Here is a 26,768-nt window from a genome sequence, read left to right on the forward strand (position 1 = left end):
TATTGCAAAATACATGTGAATAAAACAAGAATAAAATGGTAGTTACCATTTTGCTCTCTCATCATAAATTCACCCGCCGATTGCAAAGAAACTTAAAATGCACCACCAGTTTAGAAACTGGATTGTTGAGTCAAAAGGTGCTGAAGTAATGCTGCGTATATTGGAAAACAAAAGACTGAGGAGAAAAAATTAAGCAAAAAGAGAAGCTGAGAAACTGTCCAACAAAAGCAGCAGGGGGGAAAAAAGCTGAGAAAGAGGAGACAGGCCAAGGGGGTGCAGTGTAATACCAGCACAGGAACACAGGAGGTACTGTAGCAGGAGCTGCAGGAGAGGTGCTGTTCAAGAGCACAACAGAAGGAGAGTGTAGAGAAGTTCAGCAATCTCTCTGGCTAAAAGGATAAAAAAAAAGAAAAAACAAGCTGGCCGTGCAAGAACAAAATAAAACAGATATCGCAGTAAAAAGGATAAAATTGTCAAAAACTTAAACAAGCCTCTTTGTCTGTTTGCAAAAATATGTAGAAAAAAAATATCTTGATGAAAAAAAACAACAAAAAAATGCTTGGCAAAGCGGCGCGCGCTATTGGTTCAATTCTGTAGGATCTGCATAAGACTCACGGAGAGGGAGAGAGAGCTGGACAAGGGGGGTGCGGACAGAGGAGAAGAAGAAGGAAAAAAAAAAAAAAACAAAAACAAGAGGACCGAATCAATGTTGGAAGAGTGTGCACGACCGCTGGCAAACCCGAGTGCAGCTTCTTTTTTCCCCCTCTTTCTCTCCAACTCTGTCTCTCTCTTTCTCTCTTCCTCTCCACTTTCCTTCTCTAACCATTGACTGAGTCTGTGCCAACACGCAGAGGGCCCACCTATTTGGCACCGAGTCTCAAACAGCCCAGCCAATACGCACGCTCCCAGCGCTGAAAAGGGAGGGAAGAGAGAGATGGCAGAGGGAGAAGCAAAGAGGTGGGGGGCGGGGGGAGGTGGTGGATGGTTGGTGGCTGGTAGTGGAGAGAGAGAGAGGGAGAGAGAGAGGGGGAGAGGGAGGGGGAGACGGGGATTGTGTGTGGTGCAGGCAGAAGGCACGTCATTAGCCAAATAGACAAGTTCCAATCTAGTGCAAAGGCAAAGTCCAGAGGATATTAATTTTACATGCATCCAATCCAGACAGCACCCGCCTTCTAAAACCCCCCACCCACCACCCCCTCCTTCATCGCCTTCGTCACCAGCGTGGTCACAGCGCTCCCAACAAACCAGCTCACTCTCCAACTGCATCCCTCCTGCTGCCCTCCCCCCTCCAGAAACACCCCTCTCTCTCTCTCTCTCTCTCTCTCTCTCTCTCTCCCTCTCTCTGCTCGCGTTACACCACCTTGGCATGGGATGGCATGAGAAAACACAGGCCCAAAATCCCACTAGACCCTGAGACCAGCAGCTGCTCCTGGATTTACCACACAAACAAAGAGAGGAGGGGGAAGAAAATGCCCCCCCCCCCCACACACACACACACACATACACTCTCACCCCCCCACCCGACAAAAAATACCATCCAAAAACATGCTCTCCTGTTTCAAAATGCACTCTCACATCCAAACTGGCCACTTCTTTCCCACTCTCACTCTCTCTTTCTTTCTTTTTTTTTAAAACTCCACTTTAATAGCCCCAGCAGCACAGACACAGAAACACATTAAAAGTTTCTGTTACCAAATTAGAGAGCAATCCCATTTGTGAGTGAGAGACAGGATTCAGTGGACAATGACGGTTGAAAATGCTGTGGTGGACAGCTTCATGTAAGTAGCCTATACACGTTAAGCTGTTTACTAAGGCAAGCGGATATCAAAACTGTCTAAAAGAGGCCATTCTGCTTCCCTGTAATTCACAAAGCTTAGTCTAATGCTTTCAGACTCAGATACGCCGGCCTTTGTAATAGTGAAAAGAATTATAGTTTCCTACTGCAGTCAGTAAATTGCCCATATTTTCATCTGGTTGCATTATAAAGGACACAATGACACATAATTGGGACCGAACAGCAACAGAAAGTGAGGGAGCACAGGGCTGTATGGCTGCCCTGGCAAGCACGTTGTCTCGTCCTCATTGGCTGACCCACATGACCTCAGAGGGACAAGCTGTGCCCAGTGCACCATGGGAGAAATATTTGAGAGACAAAGGCTCTCACCACGGATCAATTCAATATAATCTGATGTATTTGTCAGAAAAATAATATCGCCGTAATGGCTTGATATGAAACACGTATGGACCCGCTCGACTCATTAGAAGTGTATTTAAATGTCATTCTTCCAAATTACAAAAAAAAGAACACATTTGCTCATTTATGCTGTCCAATTTACATGAATTAGTCCATGAGGCTCACAGGAATTATAGAGACATTGTCAAAACTGGAATCTCGGCAGTGGGCAGCCACAAAAAGCTAACTTGTCATGTGGCAAAGTTGAGGGCCCGGCCATTTGATTGTGGGATGAAGCCCCCTGCTGTGCAACGGGACAGGCTGTCTGTGTGAACGCCCTACAAAGGCCAGAGTCCTCTGGTTGGCTCCCAGGACCATCAGATTTAGCCTGGCCTGCTCCCTCTGTCAGTGCCTGACAGAGGAGCCACAGCCTGGATGACTGGCTGGTCCACTGACTGGCTGGCAAGCTGGCTGTTAGGTTGGCTGAAAGGCTACATGACTGGATGGGTGAATGACTGGTTGGCTACCCGGGTGGGTAGCTAGCTGGCTAGCTGGCTGCCTGGCTTGTCACTGCTACTGCTTTGGGGGTGGGGGGGTAGTTTGGGTGCAGACCCCATCTGGACCAGGCTGAGCCATGCCGGGTGCCGGTTGTTCATACTAACATACGCCCGCCTCACAGAGCCACGCTGAAGACGTGAAAAATGTGGGAATGAGTGAAGATGGAGCATGAGGAGGTGGAATTAAAGAGGAATGCGTGTGTTTGTTTTTGTTTTTGAAGAATAATGATGGAGGTGTGTTTGTCACTTATTTGAAAAGACTGAAGTGATCTACACTTTTTGATGAATGGGCCACAAACAAAGAAAAAGCACACTATGTGCCAAGTATTACTGTTACTTCCTGTAATATCATCATGCCTTTACTGACAGGCAAAATGATAATAACCAAGAGTACTGTCAGGGAAATCCACACCTCTCCTTTGTCCATTCAAACTAGCAACACATTTGTCTTTGTAGTTCCAGCCCAGCAGCATTCTTTCAGTAACATAACTCTATTATTAAGTCTTTATATAACAAAAAGGGGATGGAAAACTGACAGAAACCTATTATGAGACTACAAATTAATTTGTATTATCAAGCAAATACTATTTGTATGAAACATGTAATCCTAAAAAATAAATAAATAAATAAATAAAACCTATTCAAACTCAGTTAAATCCCCTGCCTGGCCTACTATGATCATAAACTGGACAAAATACAAAATTATACACAACAGCATAACACAGGCATTGAGGTCTGTGCACAATTTGCAGTTAAGGCAAGATCTTTTATGATCTTGGCCTAGAAGTGAGTCTGTGTGGCACCCTACTATTTAATGTCCTTTTTTCTTTTCTTTTTTTTTTCCCCTTTTTTTTTTTGACATTTTCAAACCCACATTTCCTTCAGCTCATTAGAGAAGGTTTCTCCTGTTTGCCCAGAGATTCTTCGGGGCAGAACGAAAGGAGGCAGCTTTTCAGGGCCTTGTGCCACTGGACTCTTGTCTGTAGGTATCTTCTCTGCAATAATTTGAGAGAGAGAGAGAGAGAGAGAGAGAGAGAGCTCATCTTATCTCTGCGTGCCATGCTCTGTCTCTCAGAAAACGACGACCTTTGTTCGCCAGGCTGGGCAAGACAATCTCCCCTCCTGCCCTGACAGGGTACAACTCTGAGAGCAGGGGAGAAATGAAAACCACCTCAGGTTTTATTAACAGGGCCAAGCCTGGAGCAGCAGCAACTGCCAAAAATACAAGACAAAGGAAGCTCATAAAAAAACTGAAACTGCTATACTCAAGAGTTTGGTGGTATTAAACAACAAAACGGACACTAAAAACAGGGCTTAGTGCAAATACACCCATTACACCATTTTGCCATGTAGGCAAGGCTGACAGGGGGAATATCCTACACGTCCTGTTGTTAACAACTCAATGTAGTGGCTAAAATTTAACCTAAAACTTAGTTTTTTACGCACAGGGCAAATTCTGTCGTTTAAAATAAGCTATTCTGATTACTGAACTACTATTTAAACAGTAACAAACTATTAAACATAACAGTACATAAATTATATTAAGGTTTGGCCAAAGGAGTTATCCGTGAAATAGAAGTACACACCAAAAACCCTTCTGTGTGGCCTGGCCTGCAGCTCAAAACGGCCTGCAGCCTGCGTGTCTACACACAAAATAATATAAAATGAATATCCTCACCTAGGTAAAAAAAGACACCTACCTCAGTTACCGTGTTCAGCGGCAAATTATCACCGTCGCACCGGTTAGTTTTGGCTAATACAGGCTAATACCTTTCTGTGCCTGTTAACCTTGACGGACTGTGTCCACAACCTCCGTCCGTCTGTCTGTAACTTTGTATTTATCGTTCGTTAAAATAATCAAAATGTCTTATTCTTGATAGTTAACTGCTCTAAATGCCAGATGTGCTCACATTTGACGGCCCCTTTTTCTCATCATTCTTCGCTTTGCAGACGCTCCTCTGAGCCTGTCTGTCTGTCTGTCTGTCTGTCCGGAGCGGCCTACGTTACACAAGAAGGGTCAAAATTAAAGCTAAAAAGTCAAAGTGGAATTAAAAGCAGGTGGATGCGTGGAAGAGGTAGAAGTAATAAACAAAAGCAATGTAAAGCATGACCTCAGTGAAGGCAAACATTCAACAAACAAAATCTACTACATTTGCGCAAAAGCGCCTGTGCTGATTTCCTCCTGAAGTTAATGCATATTTATTCATGTAGCCTACTTAACTCATGAACGTTTTTCAATTGACTATTAACACCTTTATGTAAACTTCAAAAAGGACTAATACTTGTTGTCTGTAGCTTATATTAACATACAATTAATTTTAACAACTGTAACTTGGGCCTGTTTCCCACAGTGCTGTCAATAGACATAATACGCAATTACCTGAGATGAATTTGTGGTATTAAGCTTCCTTATTCAAATACATGCCAAAGGGCTGACTTCTGCATAGGACACGTGGGAGGAAAGATCAGGTCATACATTTATTTGATGCCACATCCTGCATGGTGAGGACGCCTTGGTTGTGAGTCAACAGGCATTAAATTTGTTCTCACCACTGGGCTGCAGGCAAGAAGAGTTCAGGCATGTGGCATTATATTAAAAAACATGAAGGTCATTAGTTTTCTTTTCTTCTTTTTTACTGTTAAATGTTGATTCCAACAAAACTGTGTTTAAAAAGCAATGGAAGTAAAATAAATAAATAAATAAAAATTAAAACATATATTTATACATATATAGATTTAAAAAAAAAAAAAGAAAAGTCCAGCCTCATCAAAAAGCTCAGTCAGCCTTCTGTAAATTCTATTAATAAATGCACCTTGTTCATATTTCCTGTTAATATTATAGTATATTATTTTATTGTATATCTACCACCATGACCTAAATTATAAAAAATACTTAAAAATGTGACTAGTTGGTTTAAAAATTCAAACTTTTTGCAAACAAAAATTCAATACATAGAATTTAACTCATTTTAAAACATATTAACAATTGCTAGAGTAGATGAATGAAAAGTAAAATCCTGAAACTCTATATTTATGAAATGCATTTGAAACAAATTTCAGTATTAAATAAAAATTTTGACAGATGGATAAATATGAAAACTTTTCATTTTTGCAGTTTAATTTATAAATTCTAAACATCTTAATAATAATCATTTTGAATCACTTTAAGATGTCTGATCATAAATTCTTTCTAATTTACACATATATTAAATGATTTATAATAATAATAATAATAACATTTGGCCATATATTTGCTGGAAGAATAGGAAACCCATGGATATATTAGCCTTTTGCTCTTTAAACATTTTATTTTACCAACAAGTATTCTTAAATTTGAATTATAAAGACAGAAGCTCAACTTAATTTTCATTTAAAAACTGCTACAGCTGTGTTAGTGAAGACCAGCTTTGTCTGAAGAAATTACATTTGCCAGTCTTTCAAGTTTTCTGATCAGCATAATACTGTAAGACGAGGGTAGGAAATACACACACACACACACAGAGACAGAGAGAGAGAGAGAGAGAAAGCTGATGAATGTTACCGCATGTCAGGACGTGTCATGATTGGAATTCAACTTTGACATCTGCTGTGTAAAATCACATATTGACAAGTACTGTGGTGATGTAAAGGAAAGACTGTGAGAGATCTGAACAATTTTTCCTTTGGGTGTGTGTGTGTGTGTGTTTGTGTGGGTTAGTGTGCTCTGACCACTGGAGAGGGTCTGAAATAATTTGGGTTAAAGTTTCTTGAGCCGTTTGGGCTTCGACTATAAATCAATTTTCAGAGATTGCCACACTGTTCTAAACTTTACATAAAACAGGGACCATGGAGCATTTTTATGCAGCACAGGCATAATGCCATTTCTGTCCGCTCTGTTACAAAAGAAAAGGGAAGAGGAAGAGAAAAAAGTTTCTATGGGCCGCGCAAAGTTTCCATGTTTTCTTTCCATTTGAAGCACAGGAAAAATAGAAAGGTAAGGTGCGCAGAGAGCAGGCCTGACTAATGGTGAGTAACACCCTGCCATTAAGAGGTGATGGGTTAGTAACCTCACAAGCCTCAGGGATATAAAATAATTACGGACAAGTTGACATAAACTACTATTTCCTTGGAAACTCTCATGAAACAGAAAAAAAATAAGTGTCCTTTTTTTTCTTCCTCTTTCATTCACTTATTCACTTATCCAAGCCCACACACATGCATTCACACAGAGACCGACATTATTCCTCTTTAAAATTTCCTCCTTAACTCCTCATCACTGCCAGTCCTTCTATTTCCATCCAGCTCAAAACATTTTCATCCATTCTACTCCCTGGAAGAGGAAAAAAAAAAAAACTTTCCCTCTTTCTGCTCTCTTTCTCCCATCGGCACAGATTGATGTTAAAAGTGTGTCTGTGCATCGTTTGTAATTACGCCTGTTTACACACTGAAGCATTACTATGTGTGAAAGTCTGGAAGCCATTTGTGGCATGAGGCTGAGAGGGAAAGACAGAGCGAGCGAGCTTTAAACAGCTCCAGAGACACAAGGACTGATAGCAAGCCGGGGCTTCTGACATGAGTGCAGACCTGGGTAATATTATACTCAAATATGCTTTCACGTTTGTGCGATGGATTTGTCTGGGCAGACGGTTTTAGCCTCAAATGTAAGCACATCAAAGATAAGATCAAGGGCTCTTGATGATTTCTTTAAGTATCCAAAATTTATTCAGCCAGGATTTTCCTGAGGTTTATGTGGTTTCTATGACTCAGGCCCATCTGCATAAATTTCACCTTATTCACTTAATTATAAACATAACTGGAACCCCACAAGTGAGTTATATTCCCAATTCATATTTTTAAAATATTTGGAGAACCAAATTTAATTTTGACTACATTTTATGATGATCATTTGTTAAATATATTTGGGTTTTTTTGGCTTAGATTTGGTGGACAGAATTCAAAACGTATACACTCATACATCAAAATGTATTGTGGGAACTGTAAAGAGAGCTGTGTGAAACATTATACATTTACTCCTCATAATGCAAAACTGACTGTTAATCTTGATAAAACAGTGCTGTCAATTAGAGCGAATGTTTGTCTTAGGGATGATGTTATCGGGGTATAAATAAAACTGGGCAAAATTATAGATTTCAAACTAAATTAGGAGATTCTGGCGCTGCATGTTACAAACAATGATTTAATAAAACTATTTCAACATGTGTGTGCAGCGAGATGGGGCGGTTTAGGATTTCATGCAGGCATAAAAGCTAAGTGAATGCATATAGACTGCTGCATATGTGTGTTTACATTCCAACTTTCTGTAGAGTTACCATGGCAAGTACACACACACACACACACACACACACACACACACACACACACACACAGACTCAAACACTCAAACAAACACACACACACAGTTGGTGTGGCATTTTCCGACAGGACGTTGCAATAAAACTGAGAGTACAGCATTTCCCCTCGACCAGGGCGGCCATTCCTGATAAGGTCAAGTAGGCAGTGTGATACATGCAGTGTTAGTGTGTGTGTGTGTGTGTGTGTGTGTGTGTGTGTCTGTGCCTTTGTGAGGGGTGATGGCAGAGTGCGGCAGCCTTCTGCTTCAACTATACAGGGAAGGAAAGGAGCGTCTGTCTCACACTTTCTGTCTCACCCCTAACCGAAGCGCATGCTGCACACACCTACAGCGTTCCAGTCGGCACATGCCAGCGGCACACACTGGCCACGATGCCCTGCCTACAGCTGCAGCGAGGGCTTTGAACCTCGAGGTTAGCAAATACAGCAGGAATCAAGCAGATAATGAAACCCGATATCCCCTCCCTTCCATGCCCCGCTCCGACAGCAGCCAAGGCCTGCTTCTCCTCACACAAGAGATGCACTATTGAGAGACTTTTCTCTCCCGCTCTCTCACTCTTTTCGCTCCCCCTCATTCTTTTATTTCTCCCTGGTCCTCGTTCTGCCAGTCGGCAAGGCGAGATGCCAACCTCTCCCCAAAGCCGGGCAGAGTGCCCTCACCCTTTATGCAAATGCTTCACCACAAGCCCAACTCACACATTCATTCTGTGCCCCCCACCATCACCTACTCTTCCATTCCTTCATTTATTTCTTTCACCTCTTACTCTTGCGATCCTTCTCTCCCTCTCCAACACTTTTTCGCTTTCCTGTACTCCGTATTGTTGTTGTACTTCAGCCACCCCTCCCTCTGCTTTTTTGCTGCTTCACCCCTTCGCTTCAACTAATTGCCTGTGCTCCTTCTATCTCAATTGCTATCCATCTTCGAGCATCTCTCACTCCGCTCCCCCTCACTCCTTTCACTGTGGAACTCCCTCTCCCCTCCTCTTCTCGCTGCCTCTCTCTCTCTCTCTCTCTCTCTCCCTCACACACACACACACACAGCTTGACTCACCCAGACTCAAACTTGTACACTCATTCCTCAGCCGGTGCCAGACAGGCAAGTGCAGAAACTCCCTTTACCCTCTCTCCCTCTTTTTCTATCTCTTTCACTCTTACTCTCTCTCCCTCTCTCTCTCTCTCTCTCACTCACATACACACACAGCCACTCATGCCACAACCCATGCCCTGGTACTTCCCTTAAAGGGAAAGATTCTCCCTTATAAATTACACTTTATCAGCTGCTGTTTGTATAACCATTATATCATCTGTCAGCATTTAGTATTAAATGTATAATTTGCAAGAGACCAGTTGGCATGTTTCTCCATACCTTCCCTGTAAATGTATTCCCTTCTTTTGTGTGATTGATTGCTTCCTTGTTTGTTGAACAGGGCGTAAGTGGAGCGCACAAACACTCTCCCTTCTCATAAGGAAAAAAATACTGGAAGTGCAGAGGTTTAAGCGTCTGTTAAGGTCATGTTTACATGCTTTAACGTCAGCCAGTTTTATTTTGAAATGTACAGTAGAATGCACGTTTTCCCAAATAACAGAAAACATCATATTCATGATCAGTGGGTGAAACTTTGCTGATTCCAGTTTTGGTGAATGAAGATTTATTAACTGTGAGATGAGATTCAACAACATCTGGTTTTATGAAACCCTTTTAATACCCACTGGTACAACTTGTAACTCACTGGTTGTTATGCTGGAAATAAAACAGTCTTCTTGTTTGTTCCTGAAAAGTTGACATTTTGTGGGGACAACTGGGTAAAAAAGGGAGTTTTATGTAGGAAATAGCTTTTTGTCGTCGTGTTCTTTTTCTGAATGATCCATTTAATTAATGTGTGTTGAGTTGTTGTCTGTAGCTTCCTAGAAAAATCTAATAAAAGCCAGTTCTCGAAAAGGAAAAGAACAAAACTCTTGTGCTCCTGGTGAGCACAATTTGTCATTTACAATTAGAACATTTCAAATGTTTGTGGCGTGCTACTTTGCAGATGGGAAACCAACCCTGCTACATTACTATCCTATTTCTGCATCAGTGAGCTCCCTATCAGGAACAGTGAAGCTTGCGGATTTAATTCTGCTTATCATGTGAGCTGGAGTTTTGCCTGTGCTCGGTTGGCGCTGCGAGGGTTAAATGGTGCCCGCTCCCTGTGGCATGATACGAGCTGGGCTTTTGCCTGTGCACTCTGCCTTGTCTGTGCTGAGTCGGTAGTGTTAGGGGTTAAGAGTGGGTGGCTGCTCCAAGTGGCTTCCTGTGCAACTCTGATCCCATTAGGGTTAAAAGGTGTCTCTTCCAAATGGCTTCCTGAGAACTGGGTCTTAATCTCTGCCATGCTTGACAGAGTTTGGGTTAAAGGGAGACGGTGCCCTTGACACGGCAGCAAGTTGCGCCTGACTCTGAGCTGGCAGTGTGAGGGTTAAAGGTCGCTCTGCCCATTTTGAGTGGCATTCCCTGTAGGGCAAACACCATGCCAGGCCGGAAGAAACAGAGGACACACACAAACACGTGCAAAGGCGAGGAAACAAAAAGCCTTCACAACCACACACACATAAACACACAGAGACACATGCACGCTCACACAACTACTAAATCATTTCTGAAACTTTTATCCTCTCAAACCAGCGCTTTCCTATTTTAAAGAGGAATCCTCCATCAAAGCCCTGGGAGAGGACAGACAGACACACGATGCAGACGGGCGCCTCGGGGAAAGTGTGTGTGCAGTTATCTCCTCTGTGACCACGCTCGCTGACTTCCCCGGCCTAAACTACCACCTCGCACAGACCTCAGGAGCACCACAGTACCACAGGCAGACAGCCATAAGTACATATCCTCAGAGGGGACATAAAATGGAGGAAACCCACCTCGATAAAAAGGCACCTCACAAACAGAGCAGAGAGGGAAAGCAAACAAAAAACGTGCTGTACCACTAATCCAAACTTCAAATTATGTTAGTGTTAAAATTGTGAATGTATTTCATTTGAAATATTTTCAGAAAATGTGAAATGCATATGTGAAAGGCAGTCATCTCCACCCTCATTTACACGCAACAGAGTGACGGTACTGAAAAACTGTCAAAATTATTCAAACAAAACAACTGTATTGTAATGAGTGATTACTTAATAGCTTGCATCTAATATATTTATCGATAGTATTTTCTATCAGCTCTTAGTTACCCATGAAATCCCTCACAACTGTGCTGAGAGATGGAATGACATGTCAGTGAAATACTGTGTACGTGTAATCAAATGTGCCTTTGCGGGTCTCAGACTGAATCATAACAGATTTTTATTTTAAACTTTTTCTCCTTTACTCAGTATCCTGCTTAGATTTACTGTTGTCTCATTGAAAATAATAAAAAATAAATAAATAAAAAAAATAACAACATTTTTTTAAACTGCAATAAATATTCGCCAAGTTATTTTGCAGCAAATAGTGCAGTGTTTATCAACTCTCTGTGAAGCTGGTCCGGTATGAAATACCAGTCAGTCTCCATTTATAAACATGTGATTGTATGAAAAGATAGTATCACAGAAAAGTGAGCCAGAAGGAAAGAGCTGGACCGAAAGCAGCAAGAGCTGCCACGTCAGATGCTGCTGAGGCTTCTTGGCTGTCAGGACTGAAACAGACACAACACAAGCTCATACACACAGTGTAGACTCGCACACACACACACACACAAACACACACATGCAAATGCAGAATGGCCTGCACATGCATAGATCCACACATCCGCACAAATGCACAAACACAGATTCTTGCACATGCACACACGTGTGCGTGCACAAAGAAGGGCTTGCCTTTGCGGCGCTGTTTAGGGAGTTGGAATCATGAGCCAAGCCCGACACCCCTGCTCAGTGTAGCCATCACCGCTGTTTGTCTGTGAGTCAACATGGATGGGGCCGCTCCATCAACAACACACACAGGCCCCAATAATAAAACCAGCAAATCCTTCACTGCAGTTTGCCTTCCACCAGCCAGAGAGGCCTGCCCTGGGTCTGATCACATCCTGTTAGGATTACTTCTGGATTTACACTTATTATTTGAGTACACTGTGAAATAAATATTTAGTTTCTGTACAGTAGTTGAACAATCTTTAAAAATATATACTCTACATTAAATTTTCACAATCAAATTGTAACAGCACTATATGCAAAACATTCAAACATCATGCACACAGACAAGACAACACAGTATCCTCTGAATCCTGTTTCAGAGAGCTACATATAGGGAAATGTTGAGGGAAATATTCAGGCTCTTAGGCTGCCCATAAAAAAATCAGATGCAAAATAGGATTTGGCCTCATCTTTATTTAGGCTGGCTCTCCAAATCCTGTAGAAATTGCATTATTGAACACAATAACGCCATTGTTTCAGCAAATTTTAGAGGGGCTTTCAGCTTCATATATTTCCAGGGAGGAAAATCAAAATGGGAACAGTGTTTTTTTCAATCTGAAGGGGAGAGAAGGCTCTTGTGCAGAGATTTGATTCTCCAGATAGCACTTGGCACCATTTGCCTCCTCTAAGTACTGTAATATGGTTATGATACATTAGCATTCCTTCACATCACCAAAGAAACCCAATATGTGTATATCAAGCATTTTAGTCTGTGGAAGAACAGAAAAAAAAGCAGAGAGGAAGGGGGGGGGGCAGGAGGGTGGGAATCCAGAAGATGGAGAGTCAGGTAAAGGATTAGCATTAAGAGGCGACAGGGAGTAAAAAGTTGCCTGATGAGCAGCATTCCAACGGACAAAGCCTGGCGAATGGTGAAACTGTTTAAGATAGCCCGCGCTGTTCTCAGGAGAGGCAGACAGGGAGTTAGTAAAGTGGCTTTTAAGCTCACCAAATCCAACATATCCCAGATAAGACTGTGGCTCTTCCTGAGGGAACGAAAGAGAGGAGTAGCAGAGGGGGCTGGAAAGAATGAGGTAAAATAGAGGAAGAGACAGTCAAAGTAAAAGACGTAATGAGGGAGAGAGAGCAGGGGGAGCTGAGGGATGATAGGAAAAGCAGGGAAAAGATAAGAGAAAGCAAAAAGAAAGAGGCGGAAAAGAGAGAAAAATGATAGAAATGAAGCGTAAGGAATATTCTTTTCAGATGAGAGCACATGTGAGCTTTGGTGCCTGGTTGATCCTGTCTCATACGGTGCAGCAAATGAACCCGGAGACACTGAGCGGCCCTGCCTACCTCTCCAGCAGGATTTTATCACCTGAGTGAAAGGCAGCTTGAATACACACAAGTTAACGTCATCAATCTCTGCTCTGCTCTGTCGCGGAAAGAACCTGCGCAGGCTTTTTATGTAATGTTTTGGATGTTGTTTAGGCAACAAAGTCATAATGCAGAGGTGCAGGAATCCTTCACGCCACACACAACACACACACACACACACACACACACAGTGCATAGGAAATTACACTAAAGCGTGTGTATATGCATAAATATTCAAACCTGTCAGATCGTTGCTGCCACATTATTTCTAAGCCGCATTCACCTGTGTTAGACTCACCTGTAAAGCTGCCTCTAATTTGGTATTTTCCCCTTTCATGTGTCTAAATTTTACATATATAATACACACGCTGTCGACAGCCCGGTATATGCATGTGCATAAAAAGACAGGAGACAGGTGCACACACACACTCACACAGGCCAAACAGCAGAGAGTCAACAAACAAGGGTCAGTTTTTAATCATCCCCCAGTTTGTTTATTTAGCAGTGGTCAGGTTTTCACTCATAAACCTCCTAAACTCCATTGCAAAATTCCTCCTTTTAGACCCCAGAGAGAACATTCAAACAGTATTAATTCCTCTTGCTGGGAAAAGGGACGGCCTTTTCCCGGAGCAATCCATAACATCTGAATATAAAAATAAATACGAAGAGCGGGCGCGCTCTTCAACCCAAAGTGAGGAGGGAAAAAACCTGCCGGGAAGTTTGACGGCAGTGTATGTTTTTCCTCTGTTTCGCCAGCGTCTGGGACAACATTTTTTTCTGCGTAGTCACCCTCACTACGTTGCAGCTCACTGCTACCCTTTCTCTTTCGATCTGTCTCACTATGGTCTTTTTTAATTAATGTCTTTATCAAGCTTTGCCTTTCTATCTCTGCCTTCTCTCCTTAATATTTACCCTTGCTCTCTCTCCTTCTCTCTCTCTCTCTCTCTCTCTCTGCTGGACGCCCCTGTGCCAGTTAACTCACCACAAGCCAGAGGGAGGACCGCAAGAATGCTTAAATCAGCATAATTAGGCCTGTGTGTACTTTAAACACACACGTTTCCCCCAAGCCTGGACCCCTGCCACCCGTACAACACTGTGTACGCAGCCACGGCCCGTCTCTTTGAGTCAATAAACACAAACATATCAGCAGTCAGCCTCACACACGTTCGCACAGTACACACACACACACACACACGCACACACACACACACAAATACATATCCAGTACATGAGGTGAAAAATGATGCTGTATTCCTCTCCCAGCCCCATCTACTGAGGCCACCTCCCTCATACAACTCACACACACACACACCCCAGCCCAAACCGCCATCACCACACTAACACAGTTTGACCCTTTACGCTGTATAGCTGGAGGGGAGGAAAGTAAATGAGTTTAATATGGGCGGCCCCGCGCTGAAAAGTTACACGTTTGTTGAAAAATTTCCATAAGCAAGCCGGTAAAAATTAAGCACGAGCATGCACTAAAACAATGGCCTGGATCTCAGTTGGGCTTGCGGTTTTGTCCCACACACATCTGTATGTGTTTTAGGTTGCAGTGGTGCATTAACAAACAACTGCCTCCCAGCGAATCCAGGGTACTCGGCTGCATATGGGGATTATCAGTAGTCATTACAGACCATTTAATAATAATCACCACCATTAAAAACGAATCAGTCCACGCATGTGATATTCGGATGGCCAATATCACCGGCTGAGTGGATCATATTACTGAAGATGAGAACTGATTAGACAGTGTTTGGCATTTCATCTCATTTCAATTATCCAAGAGGGAGCCACACACTTTGCAAGCAGCAGCTTATTGTTGTCTTTATCTCGATGTGTGTGTGTGTGTGTGTGTGTGTGTGTACCTCTGCATGAGATAAGAGTCATAACAGACATGACTCCCTTGAACTTACAGGATCAAAACACTCGACAGAAAAGTTTGAATGTCAGCAACTGAGGCTTTGCTATAAAGGCATCCAATAAAAACATCACACTCCCTCCCTCAGGAGCTCAAACACTCGCGGCTCCCGAAGAAGCTTCAGGTGCAGATGGACCCCGTGAGAGGAGGCCGGCGCTTGCGCTAACACGGCCCAAAACGTATTGAAACCCAATCTTGTGAATCTGCGAATAAGAAGAAGAGTGCTGAACATGAAAGGCCTAGAAGCCGCTCAGCCTGGGGCTCTTATATATTCATTTCTATTCTAAAGTTATGCATGGAGAGTAAGTAACTCCAGTAGCGAATATTACTGTAGAGAACAGTACAGTGGCGTTGCCATGGAGTTTATATGTCATTAAAGCAAAACATGGAGTTAATTTGATTTCCGTTTTAACATCACCCGCCTCGAAAACAGATAAATATTATATGTCCTCAGCTAACTTTTCTCTTGGCACAATGCTCCACAAAGTGATCAGAACGCCATGCTCAGTCTACTTAGAAAAATATTTTGTCAGCAGCATTTGATCAAAATGGTGTGATACTGTTTATATGAGGGCACACACTGAAAAGTAGCCACAAAGAAGCCACTCTGTGCGTCTCTTTCCCTCTTTCTGTCTGTCTCTTTCTCTCTCTCTCTCTCTCTCACACACACACAGGCATGAACACACTCATTCCTCTGTTTGTGTGCTCACACAGCTGTGGATCTTGCGCAGGGTTCAACCAAGGTAAAGATATGGTATATTACGCAATGGCTTATAGATTTTTCCACCCCTGGCGAGCTGCCAGCGCTCTCAATGGGAGAGAGAGAGAGTGAGAGACAGAGAGTGAGAGGGTGAGTGAGAGAGAGAGAGAGAGGATCAGAGAGCAGCACACTTTGTTCCACAAAGTCTGACTCACTAACTGGATTCACTGGCTGCTTCAGTGGGACTGCAGGCCTTTGTGACCAGTAGTTACACCGAGGAAATAGGGCTGAACAAAAGCGTGTGGAAGTGTGTGTTTGTGTATCTGTATGTGTGTGTGTGTGTGTGTGTGTGTGTGTGTGTGTGTGAACTACTTAATCACACTGGGAGTAAAGATTGTTCATGAATGGTGATTGGAAGATTGTTACTGCATTTGCGTCAAGTATCAGATATATTTGTTAGGTCTGGTGGATATTTCGGCTATTCGCTCCCTTGGGCGATGTGGACTGCTGCTGCTGCTCTACATTGGTCTGTCTCTGGCCCACACACACACACACACACACACACACACACACACACACACACCACACCACACACACAGAGTGCAGGCAAAAAATAAATGAGCTTAGGTCGTCATTCAACACATTAGGTGTCATGGCTATACAGACTGACCTATATATTTCCATCAACTGCAATTTATAGCCACAGTAAACATATTAAGGTTAAGGCTTTTACATGCAGAACAGCAATTAGTTTTTACTTACACTGTTTTTTATTCTTAAAGGCCAATACTTAATTTTTTTTTAATGCTTTATGGTTTTGGGAGCATGCAAACTTACTTGACAAAGCAAAACAGTCATCAGACTCCAGTGTTGTGCTGTGAAATCGCACAAATAAATGCCTTTGACATGAACAACAAAAACTCTAATGTGCATGCATGACAGACATTTCATTGGAAACTACTTCCAAAATGAGACTTGGAAGAGTCAGCAAGAGCGGTCCAATCTGTTTTGAATCAGACGCTCGCCTGTCAGGATGATCAATCCGACTGTTTTCTTGATTTACTTACCGAGTACGTGACATGCATATGTTAATGAAACTTGTGCGTTTCTCATATCAGTCTTTTCCATATTCTCCCGCCTGGATTAAGAAGGCAGACATACTGTTCACACACAAGGCGGAGAAATGCATTCACAGAGCTGATTTGGGTCTAGATCTTGCATGCTGAGGTTTCCCCCTACTCTTTTAATTGGGCTCTTGATGCTCGACATAGGGTGTACTTCCTCTAATTAGCTATATCTATAGCGTATGGGAGAGTGTATGAATGCATGCATGTGTAAAATCCTCTTTTGAGCAACTCCAAACTAACTAAGAGCTTTAATTTCACGCTAGGCTGCATTGTCCCATTCAGCGGGGTTACCCCCACAAAAAAGCCTCTGAGAAAATCAAAAAGAACGAAAAACACACCAACGGGCGACAGAGGAGGAGGGGGGGGGGGCAGAGAAAGAGAGGGAGAGACAAACAACAACAACAACAACCGAAGCTCATCCTTGAACAATGCAGATCTCTCCCTAACCGTTACTTCTCTGTTAAAGGCAGCTAATTGAGTAGGCGGATGGGGGTGGAGGAAGAGGAGCGGGAAGAAGGTGAGGGGCAGCTGCATGAAGAGCGCAGCACATTGGCCTTTGTACCTTCTCATCACTCGATTCCTTCTGGGTTCCTCGCGTTTTCACTGTCTTATCGTTTAATCACTTGCTGGCAAACTTAAGCCTTTTCATTTTAAATGACTTTAACTGCGAGCTGCTGCACCTTTGATTCTCAAACCTGAGAAAAAAATAATAACAGTGTTGCACAGGGATGATATGCAATTATCAGTCAATCACACGTTCATATTACGCACCTAATTCTTCCCTCCTGCCAAAAATAAAATCATATCAGGTAGTGAGCACTGTGACAACAAAAGTTCTGCAGGATATTTGAGTGTAGTTAGTTTTGAGGTACTTTCTACTCTCATGACAAAAGCTGGCAAAAGCCAAACTGAGAGAGATGTTCCCAGTATCAGCACACTGAAGTGATTTTGACTTTGCTGCTCCTCTGCCACACATCCTGTCTATCTGCCTACAACATACATGAGTGTTCAGTCTGATTTCAGATGTGTGTGCATGTGTGTGTGTGTGTGTGTGCAGCGTATGGCTTGGTAAACACAACTATATCGCAGACCAACATGAGACCGCTATAGGGGCTGCCTGCTTCCACTGGCCGCAGATCAGCCTAAACCTAATCCACACTAGGAGGCAGAAGAGGACAGAGAGGGGGTTGGGGGAGGAGGCTACACATATTCACATGGACACACACATATTGGTCGCACACACACAGGCCCATCCATCCAGGGGACAGCCACCTATTACCCTGTTGTGCCAATTGCCTCAGTTAAGCATGATAAATCCATTTTCTATGGGCGGTCAGGAAGACTGCACAGATAAGGGATGAGCAGAGCAACACTGTGCTGGATTTAACCCACCTCCAAGACAGATTCACACACAAATGCTGGGGAGGACGGTCCGCAAGCTACCTCTGGGTTTTGCTCAAGGCCTCACAGGCTCTTCCATAGTAAATCTTTAAAAGGCTACAAACAAAAACGAATATTTTTTTTATTATGTAAACACATTTCATTCTCGACAAAAATGATTCACCACATGTGATTGCAAATATTTAAACTTAAAATTAACTTAATTTAAGCATTTTAGAAACCTTGAGTCAACACGTCCCTCACACTTTCCATGTAATCGGAATTTATTCAGACACTGTTCAACTGACATGGACATGTTGTGCCATTTCCCACTTCCCTGCACTCTTTCTTCCATCCCATCTCTCCGTCCCTGCCTACCAGCTCTCGCTCTGGGCCAAGCAGTGTAAGGTGGACCTGGTCTGCCTCCAGCAGAAAGGATGAATAAGTAAAAGGAACACAATGTACCCCTGGGTTCTGCCTGCAACCCACTGCCTGCCTGCCGTCCTGGCACATTTGGCAGGCCACTTTTACCATGCCTACCGTCCACTACAGCAGACCTATTCTCTGCTGCCTGTGCTGTGCCTACCAACTAACTCAGTGTGAGCAGGATTAGTGTGTGTGTGTGTGGTGTGTGTGTGTGTGTGTGTGTGTGTGGTACAAAGTGACACCGGTAAGGCTTGGTATGTTACCAGATCATGCAGGCCCACCTCGGCTTACACTCGCGCCACGGCCGTCACCGTCCGGTCCCAGTGAAACCAGAACCGAGGGCTGACGCAGGAGAGCCATCGGCCCAAAACGGGGGAAGGAGTAAGAAACACACATGCATTATGCTGCATGCATGCACACACACACACACACACACTCACACATGGAGAGCTATGAGAGCCAGGTATGGACTTAGGTCTTGAAAGTCTGACTTTTAATGACAAAATAAAACAAATTTTGGGCTAAGGAAAGAATGTGTTTAATTTAGAAGATATTCAAGACAGTATACTGAAGGCAAACTGACTGTGTGAGCTCCATACATACAGCCGCACACTTTGTGCTTTCTCCATATGCACAAAACAGAGATTGTTGAGATGATAAGTGCCTTTATCTCCATCACCAAAGATACTGACTACACAAATCTCCACATTTTTTTCTATTGCTATGGCTATGGCATGGCTACAGTATGTATAACTTTCACTGCATGCTTTCAAGTGCTTTGCCAATCTGCACGGTTGAGTGGATTTCAAGGACTCATTTGATCTCCAAATCTAAAAAAAAAAAACAAACACTTTAGAACTACAAATAATCGGGCATGAAGCGCTTATGAGGGCAAACAAAACTTTTTTCTTTTTTTGCGTGTGAACTGTGCGGGGAAACAGTTAAAACTATCTCCCGCACAGCGTTAAACATCTCTGAGTTTTGCAGCAAAGCCTTAAAAAGTTGGCAGTGTTTGTGAGACGCGCTGTATATTAGCAGCCCACATCTCATTTGGATAAGCGGGGATTTAACTGGAGTCTGAAATAATTGATTTCAAAACGCCAGCACATAAAAGTTTTAATTAACGACGCCTCCGCGACCTTCAAAGCACATGAAAACTTTATGCAAATGCATTTCCGTCACAGGGATGTGAAACAATGCCACGGAGTCCGAAAAAAAAAACCCCCTCCCGGTGCGATGCTGTTTGGCAAATGCACATGTGCGCCACTTTTGGCTGATCGGGTCCGTCACCTACCAGGCCATTCCAGCAAAGCTTTTATCAGCATTAATAATACATTGTAGATTGTTTACACCAGTTTTGCGTGTTCTCTGTGATTTGTGAATTATTTACATGACTAAGATCGAAGAGCACATTCTTAATTGAGTCACAGGATGACAATGGCACTGTGGGTACAAGTGCCTACGTTATGCACGTCAGTATAATTTATCCATGTGTGCATGGGTGTGGACACATAAAAAACAATACATAATCCTGCCTTTCGCAGCATCCAACCGCTTATAATTAAAACAAGCGATTAAAACCAATTAAAGACGGATGTTCAAGTCAAGTTTTAATTACAGGTGAGAAACAGAGAGGTGTCACTTAACGTCCAAGCAGGATGCATGCAAGTTGTTGTTGTTTGTTGTTGTTGTTTTTTTCTTTTTTCCCCAAGTTTGTTTTTGACTGATGTCATCTTAATATACTCTAAATACAAGCACGCGCTCTCGAGTAGATGTGGGAGAATACAAACAAAAATCAGCTCAGCTTGATATCCATCAAGTAAAAGACCGGGAGACGCACTAACTATCAGCAGCCTAAGCAGATCAATATGTATCGCGCATATGGGCAGCACGCGTCCATGCGGCGCTCGTGCGAGAGGATCTGCTGCCAATTAATTTTAATTAATGGAAAAGAAAGAGGAAACTCGATGCGGACCTCTGCCTCATACCGCCAGGCTTGGAAAATTATCTGCACTAAATATGCAGTAGGGGCTGCTGTACTTATTTTACGGAGCAAATCAAATAGACTATTGATTAGAAAACGTCTCGCTCACTGTTTCAAACTCGTAGAAAAGGTCAAGAGAAAATAAAAAGAGGGGGAGAGAAAAATGAAAAAGATGGAGGCGTTTTTTTAAGCGATGTGAATGATTCTGATGCAGCCCATTTTGCAGCCACGGCTGCTTTGTTGTTGTAATAAATAAAAAGGGGAGGGAAAAAAAGATGAGGTGAAATTGACTTTTTATTGTCTCTGACGACTAAATACAGTCAGAGAAAACACACTGAGGTCTGGTCAGAAGGCCTGAAATAACACCGAGGAGGAATCCTGCATGTTTTCCACGGAGCTCGTCAAAATGAAGACTGTTTCTGTTTAAGGAAAGGAATGGTTACAATTTCTGCTGCTGCATCACACGTGGTGTTTATCTCTAACGTGATCTCAAATACATTTTTGGAAAATATAGACATATTATAGGTTATTATGCCGTTTAACAGCAATGCTGAGACAGTGTACTTCAGAAAAGAGGGCGGCAGGCCTTGACCTCTAAAAATGTTTAAACTACATGTCTAAAGCTGAACAGCTGGGAGAAATTATTTCACAGTGTTAATTAATGCATTCAAATGATAATGCTTGATAACTCCATTTCTTGCACTGTAGGTTATAACTGAAGCTCTTGACCTCAGATTAAAAAAAAAAAAAAAAAAAATACACTGCCAGGTAACAAACACTGATGTTAAAGGATCATCATTCAACCTGATGTGTAAAGTGGGAGTTAACGATAAAACATAAAAACAACTTTTAACCCCGGTGTCTGCTGCGATAAGCCGAGCGGCAGCGGCAGAGGGAAAAACGGACACGCGGCGGCCTAAAGCTGAATCTGCAGCTCTCCTCTGTTAACTCTGCAGTGGCTGCAGTTGGAATCTAAATCTGTGAAGTCATTTTAAAAACATAACTTTACATATATATATATATATATATATATATATATATATATATATATGCATTTCGAAAAAAGACCACTACGAAAAAAATAAAACAAAAAAAGGTCATTTATAGTTTGACCTTTGCTGCAGTGAGCTGTGATCTGCTTTAATCTACACATAAAACTACTTGAAATGAAACAAGGCATATTAAAGAAAATATATACCACTCACTGTGATGAAAAAAAAATGTTTTAAAAAGATAAACAGGGAAGAAACAACGGGCTTATAGGGTGAGTCTCACTCTTGTCAAAACGGCTTAAAGGTAAACTTGCCACAGTATTTTCACTGTGCAGGCATTAATCAATTAAATGTTATTTCCGATGGGTATTTTTTAACAGAAATATAATATATCTTAAGTTAATACCACAGTCGAGCTGATAAAAAATGATATTTCTATACTTTCCTGTACAGTGGCAGAGGTGCGTATAAGGGGTTGAGGCCCGAAAGGTCAAAACTGAGTGTATAATTTTGCATTTAATTACAAAAACATGAGCTTAATATTCAGAGTAGATGCTTAAATTATATTATATAATTTATCATATTGATTTGAGACAGGTAAAACAAAAACGAGCATTTATTCCCCTCTAACTGAACCATTACCCCATACGCCCTTAGAAATTACGCACCGGATAAAGCGAGATTGTTTTATTAACCGACTAAAAGCTCCATCCACTGCTGTCGTTAACGTAATGAGTATGTAAATAACATGTACTAGCCCTGTTGCTACTTTAAAGGCCAACTGTATTTTGTCATTAATCAAACTGCAACCACGCAGCACGGACACACGCCCACCACCTTCCCTCTCTCGCCTTTAGGTCGCCGAAAAACTTCGTTTAATTTCAAGACGAGGCTGCGGGAGCAGAGGAAACTACAACGAGGGACAGACACTAATGTGTCCACTGTGACCCTGAAGCGCCCCCCCCCACCAGGACCGAGCGCGCAGGCTGAAGACCGGCAGAGCCGCAAGTCAGAATCCCTCCTTCATATTAAAAAAAAAACGCACACACACAGAGAGAGACACACAAACTGTCCTACAACTCAAGAAGTCGCGTTACAACTCGACGCGTGGTTCAATATATTTGCCGATAAAGCCGATTATTGCCTCGGGGTGATTGGAATTAGTCGCGAACTGTCTACCCTCTTCCCCTTTCTCTAACCTCCGTTTTATATAAAATAGATTTGGGAGAAGCGCCATTTTCTCTCCAAACCATGCGCAATGAGACGCACAAGAAAAGCCCGTTGGAGGAGTGCCATTAAAAAAGAAAGGGGGAGAGAGAGAAAGAGAGAGAGCGGGAGAGAGGGAGAGGGAGAGAGAGGAGAGAGGGGGGGGGGGGGAGGTTAAATACTATCGGGGAGAAGAGAGCCGAGCTGTAAAAAGGGGTCCTTAAAACGCAACAAATGACAAGCAGCAGCACGACAGACAACACAACACTGTAACCACATACAGTAGAAAACGAACCGGAGGCGCACCACACCGGAAAAAAAAAAACACACACACACACACACACACACAGCAACGAAGAGGAACATGAAAACGGCGGATATTTTTTCATACCTGTGTCAAGCAGTAAGGGGAGTACATGGTTGTGTCTAGAGATGAAAATTGGAGTTGTTGATAATAAAGTTGGATGGAGGTTCGCTGCGGTGCCGCATTGCAAAGCCGCTGTGGCTCAGTCCAGGCTGTAACCCCGCCTCACTCACAGTGAAAGCTCCGCACTAACTTTAGGGGAAAGTTTTTGCAGCTCTCTCTCCCTCCCCTCCCTCCCTCCCTCTTTCTCTCTAACTCTCTCTCCTCTCTCTCTCTCTCTCTCACTCTCTCTCTCTTCTTACCCGCTTCTCTTTCGGATCGACACAAACCGAACTCTAACTCTATCTGAAATCATTTTCATTACGTTATAGTTTTTTTATGAATCAGCGCTTCGCTAAAATCTCTAAGAGGAATCGCTTGAGAGAAACAGTATTCCTGCAGTATTATGTGGCTTATAGTGGTACTCAGTGGTGAGTTCAGTCACCTCATCGTATTTTAAAGTATTTGTAATTTCTATGCACATCTGCAATATTCCCATTATTTCAATTTGGACTTATTCTACTTAAAGGTCTTAACAGGATTTCTATTTTTCCCGAGGAAATAAGTGCTGAGTGCTTTTCATCTATCTATCTATCTATCTATCTATCTATCTATCTAATAATTTTGTTTGTAGGCAACAAACCAAGAAAAGAAGAACTAAGTTCCAGTTTAGACAGATTTAACTAAAACTTTGTCAGTGTTTGTTCCTCAGTGGTGAGTTAACAGTGACTTTATGATGCATTTATAAATCTTCTGTGTTATCAATTTAAAATGCCAGAGAGCCTTTGCTGTATTGTGATGCTTAAAGAATCGTTCTAGAGCAGGCATATAGTATATTTTTGACTTTGTTTTTTAAACCAGTAAATACAGAGAAAACACAAACGCTCCAGAGGACAGATTTCCTCAAAAATGATCTTTTTCAACTTTCATATCCTTTGCTCTGAAGCAAAATGCAGAAGCGGACCCAAGCGTGACCAAAATAGAAACACACAGGTTTGAAATTTACAACTGCTGTGGTGTTTTGTCAGTGAATCAGCTGGAAGGTGACACACAGCTTTCCACACACACACACAGAGTAAACTAATTGAAGTGCCTTTAAGTGGAAGAGGCTCCATATCTTTAACTTGACTGTGTGTTAATGTAAATCAATAGTGCGCCGCAGAGCATGGACCAGAAACTCGTGTTGAACTCAGTTTACAATGTCACGGCTGGATTTGAAGCCCGACTCTGTCAGCTCCACTTTGGTTCAGGACGTCTCAGTGCTGCTCATTTTGGGACAAGGAGCTCTTCATCTGAAAGTTATAACTGGCCCTATAAAATATTTACAATAGAAGGAGCATTCCAGCCTTCTCCATATTTTTGGGGACCTCTGTGAATGTCTTTAAGGAACTAACAAGTCCAAAGTTGTTACAGCAAGTTGTAAATTCACTGTGTAAGACTGTAATTTATTCAGCTGTGATACCTTTTGGATTCCTGTTTCTCCCCTTTTTAACCAAGTCCAAGTCATATTCTAGCGTACTGTATGTGTATATGGAGACAAAAGATACCTGAACTTGGGCGAAGTGGTCTAAACCAGTCTCATTGTGAGTCCTATTGTATGGAAGCGATACACTCTGTTTCTAATCAGGCTTGGCTTTATCCTCGCCCGCTGCCTGCTCCTCAGCCTAATCAAACTCATATATGCAGGCAGAGTGCCTGCAATTATACATAAGCCCCTGCCTTGTGCATGTGTGTGAGAGTGTATGCAAGAGCCTTGTGAGAGGGTTTGGAAGTGTGTGTGTGTGTGTGTGTCTTGGAAGTGTGTGTACAATTCCGTAAGTGCATATGTCTGAGAGTGTGTGTTTGGGTCTTACAAAACGTGTGTGTGCAGATGCGTGTGTGTGTGTGTGTGTAAGGGTGCGGTTTCGGGGGGTTGAAGTCACCCCAGTGCTCGAATGCCAAGTTTTTCAGGGGGGGATATGAAGCTGTGCAGCTTTACGAGACCTCAGCCTATGTAGGATACTTAGACACTCACACCACAGACACACATGCATATTATGTGCAGTATACAGTGCACGCACACACACGCGCATATACATACACAGCCCAAAATGTCTTGCGGTCAAAGATACCCTGGCATGAGTGACTAGAAAAAGAATTAGATTGAGAGAAAGAGGGAACACACTAAATAAAAGTGAAAGAAAGTGAAGCATATTGAGGTGTAGTCTGTTCCTTTCCCAAAGTCTCTCCTCTTTCCAAACCACACCCCACCACGGCACAGGCCCAAACCCCAAAGCCTTTGTGTGCTCCCTCGCTTTCCCTCTTTCTCTTTTTGTCTACCCCTTTTTTCTGTTTCTCAGCGGTTCTTTTTGGTGACCTTCTTTCTCCTTTTCTATCCTAAAATCTTTTGCTGTTCTTCCTCTCTTCTCTGCCGTCTTAATCACAGACACCGTCCCTTTTCGTCTTAACTGGTTGTTGTCTTCGTCTCTGGCTTCAGTCTGGCCTGAGACGTCCATCTCAGTATTCAACGCTGGCGCTTGGCTGTAACAAACAAACTATAGCAACCGCAGGAGTTACAAAACACTGACGCCCAGGTTTTCTTTCCAGACACTCTCTCTCTCTCTCTCTCTCTCCATGATCAAACAGTCCAGTCTGACCATCACCTATGAAAGCCCCTCGAGTGCACAGGGCTCTAGTGGTTTCTGAGCCTATGTTTGCTATTAAAAAGTGCATGAGAAAACCATATGGTGTGTCTAAAGTTAGCATGTTGTGGTCTTCCATTGACACACGGCACTGCCCATATACTTGCTGTTTACTATCGCCTGTGGCTAGGCCATTAAATATTGAAAGTGATGTAGCATACTGATACTGCCATTAGCATGCTAAATGTGTGAGACAGGTGGTTGAGGCTGCCTTTCAAAAAGGCTGGAAATATGTGAGCGGAAAATGTGTGTAACTGTACCATTTACTACACCGTACAGTGTAAATATTGTTTGAGTAAGCTGTTTATGTGTGCCCTGGGAGGGAACACGCCAGTCAAATGCATACAGGCACATGCAGTCAGAGAGAAATGGCTGACTGGCTGTTATGGCTAACAAGCATATCATACACAGTGTGGATCCCAGAGACTCTATGGATCTGTTTGCAATCTGAGTGTGTGTGCAGAGCAATGTGTTACGCCTGCTGCTTTTTATGCGTTTACTGTGTGCAGTGGCATACGTCGTGACTCGGACTGGTTTGGATTACTGTGTTTCTACTGTGTTTGCATTTGGCGGGACGAAAAGGTATAGATTTATTTTTTCTAGTGTGATGTCATCATTCCTTAAT

The 26,768-nt window shown here is 42.7% G+C and overlaps 1 protein-coding gene across 15 annotated transcripts in view; it reads right to left on the minus strand.

Moving 5' to 3' along the window:
• Positions 1–26,768, minus strand: part of nfixa (nuclear factor I/Xa) — a 135,668-nt gene that overhangs the window by 74,812 nt on the left and 34,088 nt on the right. Inside the window, exon 1 of one of the 15 annotated variants that reach the window (XM_018664960.2) lies at positions 23,451–23,618. The exons of 13 other annotated variants lie outside the window; for them this stretch is intronic. In XM_018664960.2, the coding sequence (XP_018520476.1) occupies positions 23,451–23,477 (27 nt within the window). In that variant the 5' untranslated portion in view covers positions 23,478–23,618. Of the gene's footprint in view, positions 1–46; positions 954–23,450; positions 23,619–26,768 lie in introns of those variants that run through there. One more of the 15 variants, XM_018664963.2, reaches the window with a different exon arrangement.

Source organism: Lates calcarifer, linkage group LG5, assembly GCF_001640805.2.
Source record: "Lates calcarifer isolate ASB-BC8 linkage group LG5, TLL_Latcal_v3, whole genome shotgun sequence".
Taxonomy (NCBI): domain Eukaryota; kingdom Metazoa; phylum Chordata; class Actinopteri; family Centropomidae; genus Lates; species Lates calcarifer.